The 13,874-nt window shown below is 41.8% G+C and overlaps 1 protein-coding gene across 2 annotated transcripts in view; it reads left to right on the forward strand.

Annotated features, from left to right (window-relative positions):
- LOC132380982 (cleavage and polyadenylation specificity factor subunit 7-like) overlaps nt 1–13,874 on the forward strand; it is a 68,658-nt gene that overhangs the window by 9,075 nt on the left and 45,709 nt on the right. For both annotated transcript variants that reach the window (XM_059950027.1, XM_059950026.1), the window contains exons 2-3: nt 4,074–4,325; nt 9,102–9,205. In XM_059950027.1, the coding sequence (XP_059806010.1) occupies nt 4,074–4,325; nt 9,102–9,205 (356 nt within the window). The remainder of the gene's footprint in view (nt 1–4,073; nt 4,326–9,101; nt 9,206–13,874) is intronic.

Here is a 13,874-nt window from a genome sequence, read left to right on the forward strand (position 1 = left end):
GGATGGGGGGACCCCAAGTCCCAGGGCAAGGGATCACGGTGGGGAGGAAGGTGCCATAGGCCACCGAGGAAGGGTAAGGGTACTCCAAGAAGTTGGTAGTAATGCCGTTATAGAAGAAAAAAATACTTTGGAAGGGTTTACATGGTCTCAGTGCAACCTTTACCCTTTAGGTTTTTGTCGTTGCTCCACTCTTCCACACCAGCAGAGGGGTACACTCTTTTGGTACCCCTGCGATAGTCAGGTAGTGGGAATACATGATCATTGACCCGGAGGTGGGTGCGGTTCCCATCCCCACAAAGAAGTTGCACCCCCTGGACCAGGGACTGGCACTTTGTCTCATGGCAAGAGCAAGAGATCCTTAAGGGGTCCTTGGTGGGGTGACACTCCCTTTTCCTACAGGGCTTGGAGAGGCAGGTGACGTCATTCAAGACATACACGTCTGAACATCCCCACCCTGTTCCGAAGTAGCAGTTCTCATATACTCGGTCACCCTTCGGGGGCTTGGGATTCCCCTCCCACCAGAGATCTTTTCTCATTCGCGGAAGGAGTCCATGATTTGACCGCTTACTGATGGATGGGGGAAATAGGCAGTCCGCGACAGGGGCCGTGGAAGAGTCATAGGTGAGTTCCACCCTCTTTCCCTCAGGCAAGGTTTTGCTGGCGGGGGCACATCGGAAGGGTTGATCGGCACGATCTCGGTGTGGGAAAATGGTAAAGAGCGAGAAGACACTGGCGGGGTGGGGATGGCAAATGATGGTTGTAGTGCCATACAGCCGTTCGTGCACGTTTTGGAAATAGTTATCACTTATAAACCCCGAGGAGGATCTTCCAAGGGTGGGGCCTTTTGGGGAAACCCCAATCCCTTTTCTGCCTTGAAATGTCCCCCTTCGATCTCTTTAGGGGTTTCTACACGTACCCCTTACCCTCTTCACATTCTTAACACAAAAACATACTTGTTTATTAATCAATGATAATTAGATGTATTGATGTATGTCTATTTAATATTTATGACATAGAGCATAATACAGCACAGGGAAAGGCCATTCAGCCTACAGTGTTGTGCTGAACCAGCTAAAAAGCAAATCAAAAACACCAAAACACTTATCCCCCACCTACACCATGTCCTTATCCCTCTATCCTTGTTATAACCACGTGCCTATCCAAATGTCTCTTGAATGCTTATAATGTATTTTCCTCTACCATCATACTGGGGAGTGCATTCCAGGCATCAATGACTCTCAGAGTAAAAAAAACTTGCCCCTCACATTGCCCTTGAACCTACCCCATCTCACCTTCATTGCATGTCCTCTGGTACTAGAGGTTTCAACCCTGGGAAACAGACTCCATCTATGCCTGACATAATCTTGTAAGCCTCTCTCCCCTCAGCCTCCGATGCTCTAGAGAAAACAACCCAAGTTTATCCAGCCTCTTGTGATAGGACATGCCCTCTAAACCAGGCAGCACCCTGATGAACCTCTTCTGCACCTTCTCCTAAGCCTCACCATCGTTCCAATAGCGGGGCGAGCAGAACTGTATGCCGTGGGAAATAGTGAATGCCATGCATATTGTAGCATATTCCAATATTACGTGTATTTGTTAGAAAAAATATGTGAGCCTCTGGGGTAATGCCTTCTACAAAAGCTGTTTGGAGTCGGGTGCTCCAATTAATGAGACGAGCTTGGAGCTGTGGGTTGTAAAGGTGCCCTGCCCTATAAAAAAGGCATACGAAGTCAGGTTACGGATAGAACCTGCTCTTCTCAAGAAAGATCTGTTTATGTGCACCATGCCTGTATTGAAACAACGTTCAGAGGAGCTTAGAAGAATTATAGAGGTGCACAAAGCTGGAAAAAGCTACAAAAGCATTTCTAAAGTCCTGAGTCTTCAGTCCACAGTCAGAGAAATTGTCTGCAAATGCAGAAAACTCAGTTATGCTCTGTTGGAGTGGGCATCCTGCAAAGATCACACCAAGGGCACAATGTGCAAAGCTGGAGGATGTGAAGAAGAACGCAAGGGTAACTGCAAAAGACCTGCAGAAGTCTGTAGAGCTGTTCATGTGTCCACTATAAGAAAAACCCTGAACAAGAATGGTGTTCATGGAAGGAAACCACTGCTCACCAAAAAAAAAAAATTGCTCTATGTCTCAAGTTTGCAAAAGGCCACCTGGATGTTCTATAAAACTTTTGGGACAATATTCTATGGACAAATGAGACAAACATAGAGAACCTACAGCACAATACAGGCCCTTCGGCCCACAAAGCTGTGCTGAACATGTCCCTGCCTTATAAATTACCTCGGGTTACCAAATAGCCCTCTATTTTTCTGAGCTCTATGTACCTATCCAGGAGTCTCTTAAAGATCCTATCATATCCGCCTCCACCACTGTCACTGGCAGCCCATTCCAGGCACTCACTGCTCTCTGTGTAAGAAAACTTACTCCTGACATCTCTGTATCTACTTCAAAGCACCTTAAAACTGTGCCTTCTTGTGCTGGCCATCTTTTTGGCAGAAATACACATTGCTATGTTTGGAGGAAAAGGGGCACTGCTCCCCAAAACATCATCACAACTGTGAAGCCCGGTTGTCTAGGACTGCTTTGCTGCTTCAGGGCCCAGACAGCTTGCAGTTGTTGAGGGGACAATGAATTCAAAAGAGTTTCAAGACATTTTACAGGGGAAAGTTGGTAGCAGTCTGTCACCGTTAATAGAAGTTGGAAAATGCAACAAGACAATAATCCAAAGGACAAGAGTAAATCAACAGCATTGTGGTTTAAAAAGAAGAAAATTTGTATTTTGGAATGGCTAAGTCAAAGTCCTGACCTTGATCTTATAGAAATGCTGTGGAAGGACGCCCACCAACATCCCAGAATTGAAGCAGTTTTGTCAGGTGGAATGACCTGAAACTCCTCCAAGCTGATGTGCAGGACTGATCAACAGTTATTGGAAACGTTTGGTTGCTGTACAGGGGTGGGGGGATTTGCACCAGTTACTGAAAGCAAAGGTTTCCAACAGATCTTCCAACAGATCTTTTTCCAACAGATCATTTTTCTCCATAAATAAGTGAACAAGTATAATGTTTTTTTGTGTTATTTATTTAATTGGGTTCTCTTTATCTAGTTTAGGATACATGAAGATCTGATCACATTTTAGGTCATATGTATGAAATAGAGACAATTCTACAGGGTTCACAAACTTCCTAACAGAGCTGTCCCAGCAATAAGTGAATCTGAATCAAGTCACAGATGTCAACATACTTGTAGAAATCCCAAAAGCTGAGAGAATATAAAGTAATGCCATGAAATAAAACAGAACATTCATCTGGAGATTCTGCAAATAGTTTGAATTTTGTTCAACAGACTTTTTTTTAAGAAACGGGAGGCTGCTTATCCCATCCATTCTAAATGTGCTTTTAGATTAATACAATTTTTCTCTCTGTATGACTCTTCCAAGTTCATGTTTATTGCTTTCTGACTGTACATATATAAAACCAAATCAAACAGCATTCCTCATGGGGAACCCACAATACATATATCACACACAACACAGGAAAAGAAAATATTACCACAAAATATCAGGCTGTGGTTTACAACTTCCCACTCTTTATCTCTCTATCTTCCTACAGCCAAATTAAATAGTTCCCTTGGATACTGAATTCTCTTTAAGGGAATTGAGTATTTAACTGTTTACACCATGATAACTAAGCCTCCCCTGGAAGACAGCAACCTTCTGCACTCTGTTTAGTGGCATTGTGACCAGAACTGCATCCCTATGAAGTACATGCTTTCTAAACCAGGCAGCAGCAACCTCTTCTGCACCCTCTTCAAAGCCTCAGCATCATTCCAATAGTGGGGTGAGCAGAACTGGACGCATTGGGGAATATTAAATACCATGGCATATTCATCACTGATGATGTCACTGGATGACGTAGTGGAATGGAGCAGAGCTTTGTATAAAAACAACAATGGTGTTGAAACAATGGGGGCCCTTCTAAGATCGAACGTTCCAAACATGGGCATGTTGTTCAGTTCTTTGCTGAGAAAATGTGGTGTTCATCTTTGTACCTTTTGTTCCCCACAGCCAGAAAATGAAAATCAGAACCAGATGGATCTCTATGATGATTTAATTGATGATATAATAGGCGTACCTTTAGACAATGGATTTAACCCTAAAAAGGACAATTGTAATCTCCTGCCAGAGTGCTCATCAAGTGAGGCAATTGCTTCAATGACTGAAGCTCCGGCTAGCACAACTCCATCCAAACCTTCCGTTCTGGGTAAGGTTGCTGTTCCACTTCTTGAAAGGAGTCTGTTGATTGGCAATCTGACATGGGTGAGTATGTTTACAGTGTGATATATCTATATACAGTGCGGTGAGGTATTATACAATGATGTGTCGTTAAACATGCCTGGCACAGTGAACTGTTGATGTGATGTCAGTCTGACAGCTCATTGGCCAACTGTGCTTAGCAAGGAAACTAGGTATGAATTATTATGGCTTTGTGCTTACCTTAATGTAGTGCAGTCAATGAGCTACTCTGGAAATAATTTATAAATTTTTTTATTGTTAGATGTAGCAAGGTACAGTGAAAAACTTTTCCACAAGATTCATGTAGGTAATTTCATTACAGCAGTGCATTGAGATGTAACAATAACAGTGTAGAATACAGCATTATAGTTGTAGAGAAAGTGCAGTAGAGACAGTAAGGTGCAAAGTTATACCATGGTCGGTTGTGCAGTCAAGAGTTCATTTTATTGTACAATGGGACCATTCAGTAGTCTTAGGGCAGTGCGATAGATGCTGTTCTTGAGCTTTCAGGCTTTTGTATCTTCTGTCCAATGCAGGGGTGAGAGGAGAAAATGCCCTGGATGGGTGGGGTCTTGACTGCACTCACTGTTTTACCAAGGTACCAGGAAGTGCTTACAGAGTCCATGGAGGGGAGACTGGTTTCCATGATGTGCTGAGCTGTGTGCACAGCTGTCTGCAGGGTCTGTCTATTAAAACATTTGGGAGACCTGAAACAGTTAAGAATTTTGGCCTCATTAATACTTTGTTGGTAAGTTGGGGGCAGCAATGGACTGCACATAGTTGCTTTAATTGGGAGTAAAATGACTTTCTGTGTGACAATATCAATTTGTTATTTGCAAGGACTACAAACTATGCATTTAAGCTCTATTTTTTATGGTAGTGTGTTTCGAGTTGGAGTTTCAGCTGGAGTTGTAGTGTAAGGGAATGGGACAGTTACTGTGCTGGCCATCTGTGGTCAGTGTGGTTTTGTCATGTACCGTTCAGCTAGGTCATCTACTATAAAGTAACAAACTACATCAAATTCAGGCTGGATCACATTATTAGTGCATTTATTATTTTACTTGCAAGGGAAGTTGTATTTTCCAGCTAAGTATCACCTAGAAAATAGCTTTGATCTTATGTTTCAACCAAAGGACTTTTATACTTTTTTCCCCACAGAGAACAATAATTAGGTTGCTCCATTCAATAACATTCCTCTGTTATCTTTGTCCTTCTCTCATTCTCACATTTGTTCTTTAGAAGTTCTATCCTGTTTACCTCTGTTGTCAAAACAACCCCCCCCCCCAGACATAAAACAAATCTGTCAAAAGGCAGCTTCCTATCATAAAACACACAGAGACTTGTACGCTTTCTATCTAAACCAACAAAGCACCTTAGGATTTCGTAGGTTCCACGTTGTTCCCAGTTCGTAGGAGTAGAGTTAGGCCATTCAGCTCATTGAGTCTGCTCTGCCATTCCATCATGGCTGATCCCTGATCCCACTCAACCCCTTATACTTGCTTTCCCACCATATCCTTTGATGTCCTGACCGATTAGGAAACTATCAGCTTCCACCTTGATTATACCTACTGTCTTGCCCTCCGCCACAATCTCTGGCAGAGCATTCTATGAATTCATTACTTTGTGACTAACAAAAATTCCTCCTTACCTCTGCTGTAAAGGGTCACTCCTCAATTTTGAGGCTGTACCCTCTAGTTCTGAATACCCCCACCATAGGAAACATCCTCTCCACATCCACCCTATTTAGTCCTTCCAACATTCAGTAGGTTTCAATGAGATTTCCCCGCACATTCTTCCAAATTCCAGTGAGTACAGGCCCAAAGATGTGAAAAGCTCTTCATATATTAACCCTTTTATTTCTGGAATCATCCGTGTAAACCTCCTCTGGACTCTTTCCAATGACAACTCATCCTTTCTGAGATATGGGGCTCAGAACTGTTGACAATACTCCATGTGGCCTGACTAGTGTTTTATAAAGGCTCAGCATTGTCTCCTTGCTTTTATATTATAAAAGCATTTTACAAAAGTTGCAAACTCATAAAGACTTCAGGGATGCAGATATATTTCCACACTTTAGTGTATTGGTGTATTAGGATGCAGTAGAAAGCTTGTCTTGCATACTGTTACAGATCAAACCATCACAGAGTGCAATGAGGTAGAGCAAGATGAAACAATTACACTGGGTAGAAACTACAGAGAAAGTGCAAGATGATAACGAGGTAGATTTTGTGTTAAAAAGCCCATGTTATTGAACAAAAAGACATTCAAGAGGTTGATAAGAGCAGGATAGAAACTGTCCTTGAGCCTGGTGATACATGCCTGATGGGAGGGGAAGGAGTGAGAATGGAGAAGAAATGAGATCTAAGTGACTTTGACCTTGGAATGATTGTTGGTGCCAAACAAGGTGGTTTGAGTATCTCAGAAACTGCTGATCTCCCAGGATTTTCAGGCACACCAGTCTCTAAAAATTTACAGAGAATGTGTGTGAAAAACAAAAAAAAACATCCGGTGGCGAAAATGCCTTGTAAATGAGAGAGGTTAGAGGAGAATGGCCAGACTTTCAATCTGACGGGAAGGCAACAATAACTCATACAACCATGCATTACAGCATCTCTGAAAACACATTTTGAGCCTTGAAGTGGCTGGGCTAGAGCAGCAGAAGAGCATGAACATACACTCAATGGCCACTTTATTAGGTACAGGAGGTACCTAATAAAATAGCCAGTGAGTGTAGTTTGCAGCTTTATTTGCCCTTCCAAAGTGTATAACTCCTGTGCTGCATTCTTTCCGCCACTTTGTTTTTCACTCCCTTTAACTTCTTCAAATCCTACTGCAGAATCCATGCTTCTGGAACAATACCTACTCCTCTACTATCCTTGCATGGTCTTAAATCTTGGCCACAGAGCAGTCAGTTCCTTCGCTGCAATCGTTAACATATAAAGTGAAAACTTGCCCCAACAGTGACCCCTGCAGAACTCACCAGGGGTCTGGGAAGAGCCCCTTTACCACTACTCTTTGCCTTCTGCTGAACTTCTGTCCTTGTTAGGAAGGGCTTGAGTATGAATGGAAGTTGAGGGCGAGAAAAGGGTGCACAGAAAACTACAGTGGATTCCAATTAATTGGCACTCATCGAAACCAGTATATTTTGTTCCAATTAAGTGTCTGCTCTAATTAGCTGGTTTCATGGAAATAGTTAAAAGGTATAAAAAGACAAACTACCGTTTAGCTGAGTAACAAATTATGTATTTAAATAAAATACATAACAAATTAAAAGATTACAAAGGGTACTTACCAACATGATTGTTCTTGGCAAATTTTTCTACAATAGTGGTTTGCCATTGCTGCCTTCTGGGTAGCGTCTTTACAAGACGGGTGACCCCAGGTTATCAATACTCTTCAGAGATTGTCTGCCTGGTGTCAGTGGTCGCATAACCAGGATTTGTGATATGTACCAGCTGCTCATATGACCATCTCCCGTGGCTTCATGTTAACCTAAGCAGGTGCTACACCTTGCCCAAGGGTGACCTGCTGACTAGCAAAGGGAAGGAGCACCTTCCACCTCCTTTGGTAGAGATGTATCTTCACCCCGCCATCCAAACTGTGTATTGGTTTCTAGTTATTGATGGAGGAATTCATTTGGTGTACGTTGCATTATAGTTTAGATAGACTGTAAATGAACAAAATCAGTTCAGACATTTAGTGCAGATAATGGACTGCCTTCATACAATACTTTTGACAATTGTATTTTCATTATAGTGTTCAGAATGATTATTGATACTTTCAAATTCTTGTCGTTCCTAACTTGTTGGAATAGTGAAATCCTTTCTTTTTCACTCCAGGTTCTGAATAGTCTTGCTGGTTCGGTGACAAAGATCATTGCTTTTTGAACACAAAACATTTGACACTATTTTAAAAACTCTTTGCTCTAAGCACGGTGTAGTTTCTAATGGCCACGCAAGTGCTGCAACCGACACTAGTTCAGCAACAGTCTTCTGTCCCTATTTATTTATTCAGCGATCAGCGCGGAATAGGCCCCTTTGGGCCACGCTGCCCCAACATTCCCAGACCCTGATTAACCCTAAACTGATCAGGGGACAGTTAACCTACCCCTACATCCTAGCACTGTGGGAGGAAGCCAGAACATCTCGGAAAGTGCTGATCTCCTGGGATTTTCATGTACAACAGTCTCTAAATTACAGAGAATGGTGTGAAAAACAAAAAAAAATCAAGTAAACAACAGTGCTGTGGGCAAAAATGCCTTGTTAATGAGAATTGCCTGACTCATTCAAGCAACAGAAACTCAGATAACCATGCGTTACAACAGTGGTGGGTAGAAGAGCGTCTCTGAATGCACAACACGTCAAACCTTGAAGTGGATGGGCTACAACAGTAGAAGACCATGAACATACACTCAGTGGCCACTTTATTAGGTACAGGAGGTATCTGCTAAAGTGGTCACTCACTGTAAATGGGCTGGGCAGGAAAGTAATTGAGCATGAGTTTCTTTCTTGTAAGGAGACAGTTACAGGTTGGTTGATGTGTCTTTGTAAGAACGCCAGAAAAGGCATAAAGTATTTTGAATGCTTTGACATTTTTGGTATGTCTTTTGATCTTAAGTCTTTTATAGAACTGGATTTGAAATGCTAGCCTTAGTAATTTAAAAGGATTTTTGACATGCAGGTTAAGAATATGTGAGCATTAATTAATGTATTAAATTGAGCATGTGTAGTGGAGAATAAAAAGGTTTAGCAATGAAAATGTTTGCTATGTTCTGATCATGTCTGTATATTTTTTTAACAGTGGACATCTGCTGATGACTTAGTAAGTGCCAGTCGTTCTGCTGGAGTATTTAATGTTAATAACATCAGAATTTATGAAGTTCCAAAAGGTGGTCAATCAAAAGGGTAAGTGAGAAGTTATGTAAAAACTTCTGAGATAAATTTTGTATATTTACTTTGAGATTGATTCCATTGCAGATAAGTACTTAAATCAATAAAATCATCACTGTGGCTCAATCATTGGCATATGTGAAACTGCGGATTCATTCCTTTAAGCAATAATTCAGTGGGAAGTTTCCAATCCACTTAACTCAACTACACCCCGGACATCTCTTTTTCCCTTTTCCAGTGGACAGAAGATATAAAAGCCTGAAAGCACGAACCACCGAGGCTCAAGGACAGCTTCTATCCAGCGGTTATTTTCCAGTATAATAAGATGGACACTTGACCTCATAATCACTATGATCTTGTGCCTTTTTGTTTCGCGTTAGCTGTTACACTTTATTCTGCATCTGTTACTTTACCTTGTCCTACTTCAATGCATAGTGGATTGATTTTGATTTTTCCCTTTGGAGATGAACACAAAAAGTCACTATTCCCCAGCACTATCTTTCTTAAACCTGTACACATCGTTTTAGGAACAGCTTCTTCCCCTCCACCATCAGATTTCTGGATGGTCCATGAACCTATGAAGACTACTTCACTTCTGTTCAGCTCTTTACCTCTAAAGCCCCCTCACTTCATTTGCCACCCACCCACCTTTCCCCTCAGCTGTCACCCACTAGTTTATACTCCTTCCCCTCATTCCCACCTTCTCTTCTGGTTTCTTCCCCCTTCCTATCTAGTCCCAAAACGTTGACTGTTTATTCCCCTCTGTAGATGCTACCTGGTTCATCTATCATGTTCTGTGTTGCTCTGGATTTGAAGCATCTGTAAAATCTCTGGTGTTTATGATTCATTATTCCTGTTTTGCACTATTTATTTATTTTATTGTAAGTTGCGGTACACCTGTGGCCAGTTTATTAGATATCTCCTGTACCTAATAAAGTGGCCACTGTGGTTATGTTTGTGTTCTTCTGCTGTAACCCATCCATGTCAGGATTCACTGTATTGTCCATTCAGAGATGCTCTTCTGCACACCACTGTTGTTAGTAGTGGTTATTTGAGTTATTCACCTTCCTATCAATTTGAACCAGTCTGGCCATTCTGCTTTGACCTCAAAGTTCAAAATAAATTTATTAACAAATTACATCTGTCATTGTACACAGCCCTGAAATTCATTTTCTTGTGGGTATCCACAGTAAATACAAACACAATAGAGTTAATGAAAGTATGCATCCAACAGTATGGACAAACAACCACTGTGCAAAAGATAGCAAACTGCAAATACAAAAAGAATAAATAAATAAATAGATAAGCAATAAATATCGAGGACATGACATGAAGAGACCTTGAAAGTGAGTCCATGGACTGTGGGAATATTTTCGGGGACGGGGCAAGGGAAGTTATCCCCTTTGGTTGAAGAGCCTGATGGTTGAGATTTAATGAGTGTTCCTGAACCTGGTGATGTGAATCCTGAGGGTCCTGTACCTTTTTCCGGATGGCAGCAGCGAGAAGAGAGCATGGCTTGGATGGTGGGGGTCCTGGGTGACCTATGCTAGTTTACTGCAACAGCAGTCTGTGTAGATGTGCTCAGTGGTATGGAAGGCTTTACCTGTGATAGACCTCTCTCATTAACAAAGTGTTTATCCCCACAGAACTGCTGCTCACTGAATGTTTTTATTTGTTCATTGCCCATTCTCTGTAAACTCTAGAGACTCTAGAAACTCTAGAGACATCAACGATTTAGATGAAAGCATTGAGAATAACATCAAATTTGCTGATGATACTAAGCTGGGTGGCAGTGTGACATGTGATGAGGATGTCAGGAGAATTCAGGGTGACTTGGATAGGCTGAGTGAGTGGGCAGATACTTGGCAGATGACGTTTAATGTGAGTAAGTGTGAGGTTATCCACTTTGGGAGTAAGAACAGGAAGGAAGATTATTATCTGAAAGGTGTAGAGTTAGGTAAGGGAGAAATACAAAGATCTAGGAGTCCTTGTTCATCAGTCACTGAAGGTGAATGAGCAAGTGCAGCAGGCAGTGAAGAAGGCTAATGGAATGTTGGCCTTTATTACAAAGGGAATTGAGTACAAGAGCAAGGAAATTCTCTTGCATTTGTACAGGGCCCTGGTGAGACCACACCTGGAGTATTGTGTACAGTTTTGGTCTCCAGGGTTAAGGAAGGACATCCTGGTTGTAGAGGAAGTGCAGCGTAGATTCACAAGGTTAATTCCTGGGATGTCAGGACTGTCTTACGCAGAGAGGTTAGAGAAACTGGGCTTGTATAGGCTGGAATTAAGGAGATTGAGAGGGGATCTGACTGCAACATATAAGATTATTAAGGGATTGCACAAGATAGAGGCAGAAAATATGTTCCAGATGCTGGGAGAGTCCAGTACCAGAGGGCATGGTTTGAGAATAAGGGGTAGGTCATTTAGGACAGAGTTAAGGAAAAACTTCTTCTCCCAGAGAGTTGTGGGGGTTTGGAATGCACTGCCTCGGAAGGCAGTGGAGGCCAATTCTCTGGATGCTTTCAAGAAGGAGCTAGATAGGTATCTTATGGATAGGGGAATCAAGGGATATGGAGACAAGGCAGGAACCAGGTATTGATAGTAGATGATCAGCCATGATCTCAGAATGGCAGTGCAGGCTCGAAGGGCCGAATGGTCTGTTATCTATTGTGTGTGTGAAAATCCCAGGAGATTAGCAGTTTCTGAGATACTCAAACCACCTCTTCTGGGATCTACATTCATCCCATCATGGCTGATTTATTATCCCTTTCAACCCCATTCTCCTGCCTTCTCCCTGTATCCTTTGACATCCTCATTAAGAGCCTATCAACCTCTGCTTTAAATACTGTATCATTAGTGACTTGGCCTCCACAGCTGGCTGTGGCAATGAATTCCACAGATTCATCACCCTCTGGCTAAAAAAATTCCTCCTCATCTCTCTTCTAAAGTCCTTCTGTTCTGAGACTGTGCTCTATGGGAAACATCCTCTCTATGTCAACTCTATCTTGGCCTTTCAGTATTCGATAGGGTTTAACGAGGGAATACAGGAAACCCTCAGCAGATCAAGGCACATCTGTGAGGGGTGAAACGGTTTGAGTACCAGATCAAATTCTCTTTGTCGTGAAAGAGCCTGTTCATGGGAAATCTCCTGTTATAATAAAATGTGTGTTTTATATCTTCATTTGTACTATGGTCTTTCTTAAAATTTCACATAAATAATTAAAACTTGAAGGGTTGTCTTTCTCTTTTCAGTTCCAAAAAGTTACTACTTAGTAATAATTAGCACTTTCTCACATTTATGTTAGATTGGCTTTGACTTTTGGGTTGAATTAATTTGAACCTACTGCATAAATACATAAACACAAGGGATTTTGCAGATGCTGGAAATCCAGAGCAATACACACAAAATGGTGGAGCAACTCTGCAGCATCTATGGAGAGGAATAAACAGTTGACGTTTTGGGTTGACATCCTACCCTCATCCTGTAATGTTGATTGTTCATAACTCTCCATAGGTGCCGCCTGACCTGCTGAGTTCCTCCAGCATCCTGTGTGCATAAACACAGCAGTTTTGCATTGCTTATCTCACAAGGTGAAACGTTACTGCAAACCTAATTCAAAGTGTTTTAATTGTTAATGGCTTTTGGATTTCTTTGTAACATACATGGAACGTACAGTTGATGTTTTGGACCAGGACCCTGATCTGACTGCTTTTGTACCATCACTTGAAGTTATGATGTTACATAAATAATGCCAATCATCAGCTGATTAACTGGACTCTGAACACAAGCCCTCATTCCTCAACCACACTTTATTTTACTGGTGCCCAAGCAGGGTGGCATGGCCCATCACCATGCTGTTCTGTTCTGTACAGAGAATTGCCATTTTTATACAGAATTAACTAGCAGTTATTTATGGATGTTGGCCATTTGGTAAGTAATGTCTGTTCAAATTCCTTACTTGCAAGATTATTCTCCATTCACAGTACAGGTGATAAAAGTCAATAGCTCACAGCTGATAACAGTCTGAAGTTAGTAAAGCAATTGTTTGTGTGTCTCTTGGATTACTTGTTTTATCTTCAGACCCCTGTTGTGCAAAGGGAAGCTCTGCTCTTCTAAGACCTCCCTTGCCTGGGCTATTTGCACTATCCTTGCCTGCCCATTCTGTTAATCCTTGCCTTACTGCAGTTTCCACATTGTTACCTAAATGGCTTCTGGCACTGCAGTAACCTCTGGAGCTTTAGTGAATTCATAATTGACTCACAATTACTTCTCTAAAGGAGTTTGAAAAAGAAAACATAGGAAAACTAGATTTTAGGGAAGAGACCATAAGACAAAGGAGCAGAATTAGGCCGGTTTCCTGTTGGGTTTGTTCCTAGGTGTGAGTTCATAATGGGGCTGAATATGTACAGTCGGCCCTCCTTATCTGTGGATTCAACCAACCGTGGATCGGGAAAACCCGGAAGTTCTCTCTCCAGCACTCGTTGCTTGAGCATGTACAGACTTTTTTCTTGTCATTATTCCCTAAACAATACAGTATAACAACTATTTACATAGCATTTACTTTGTATTAGGTATTGTAAGTAATCTAGAAATGACTTAAAAGTACAGGCAGTCCCCGGGTTATGAATGAGTTCCTTTCCTGAGTCCGTCTTTACGTCGGATTTGAAGTCGGAACAGGTA

The sequence above is a fragment of the Hypanus sabinus genome, chromosome 25 (genome assembly GCF_030144855.1).
Source record: "Hypanus sabinus isolate sHypSab1 chromosome 25, sHypSab1.hap1, whole genome shotgun sequence".
NCBI classification, from domain to species: Eukaryota; Metazoa; Chordata; class Chondrichthyes; order Myliobatiformes; family Dasyatidae; genus Hypanus; species Hypanus sabinus.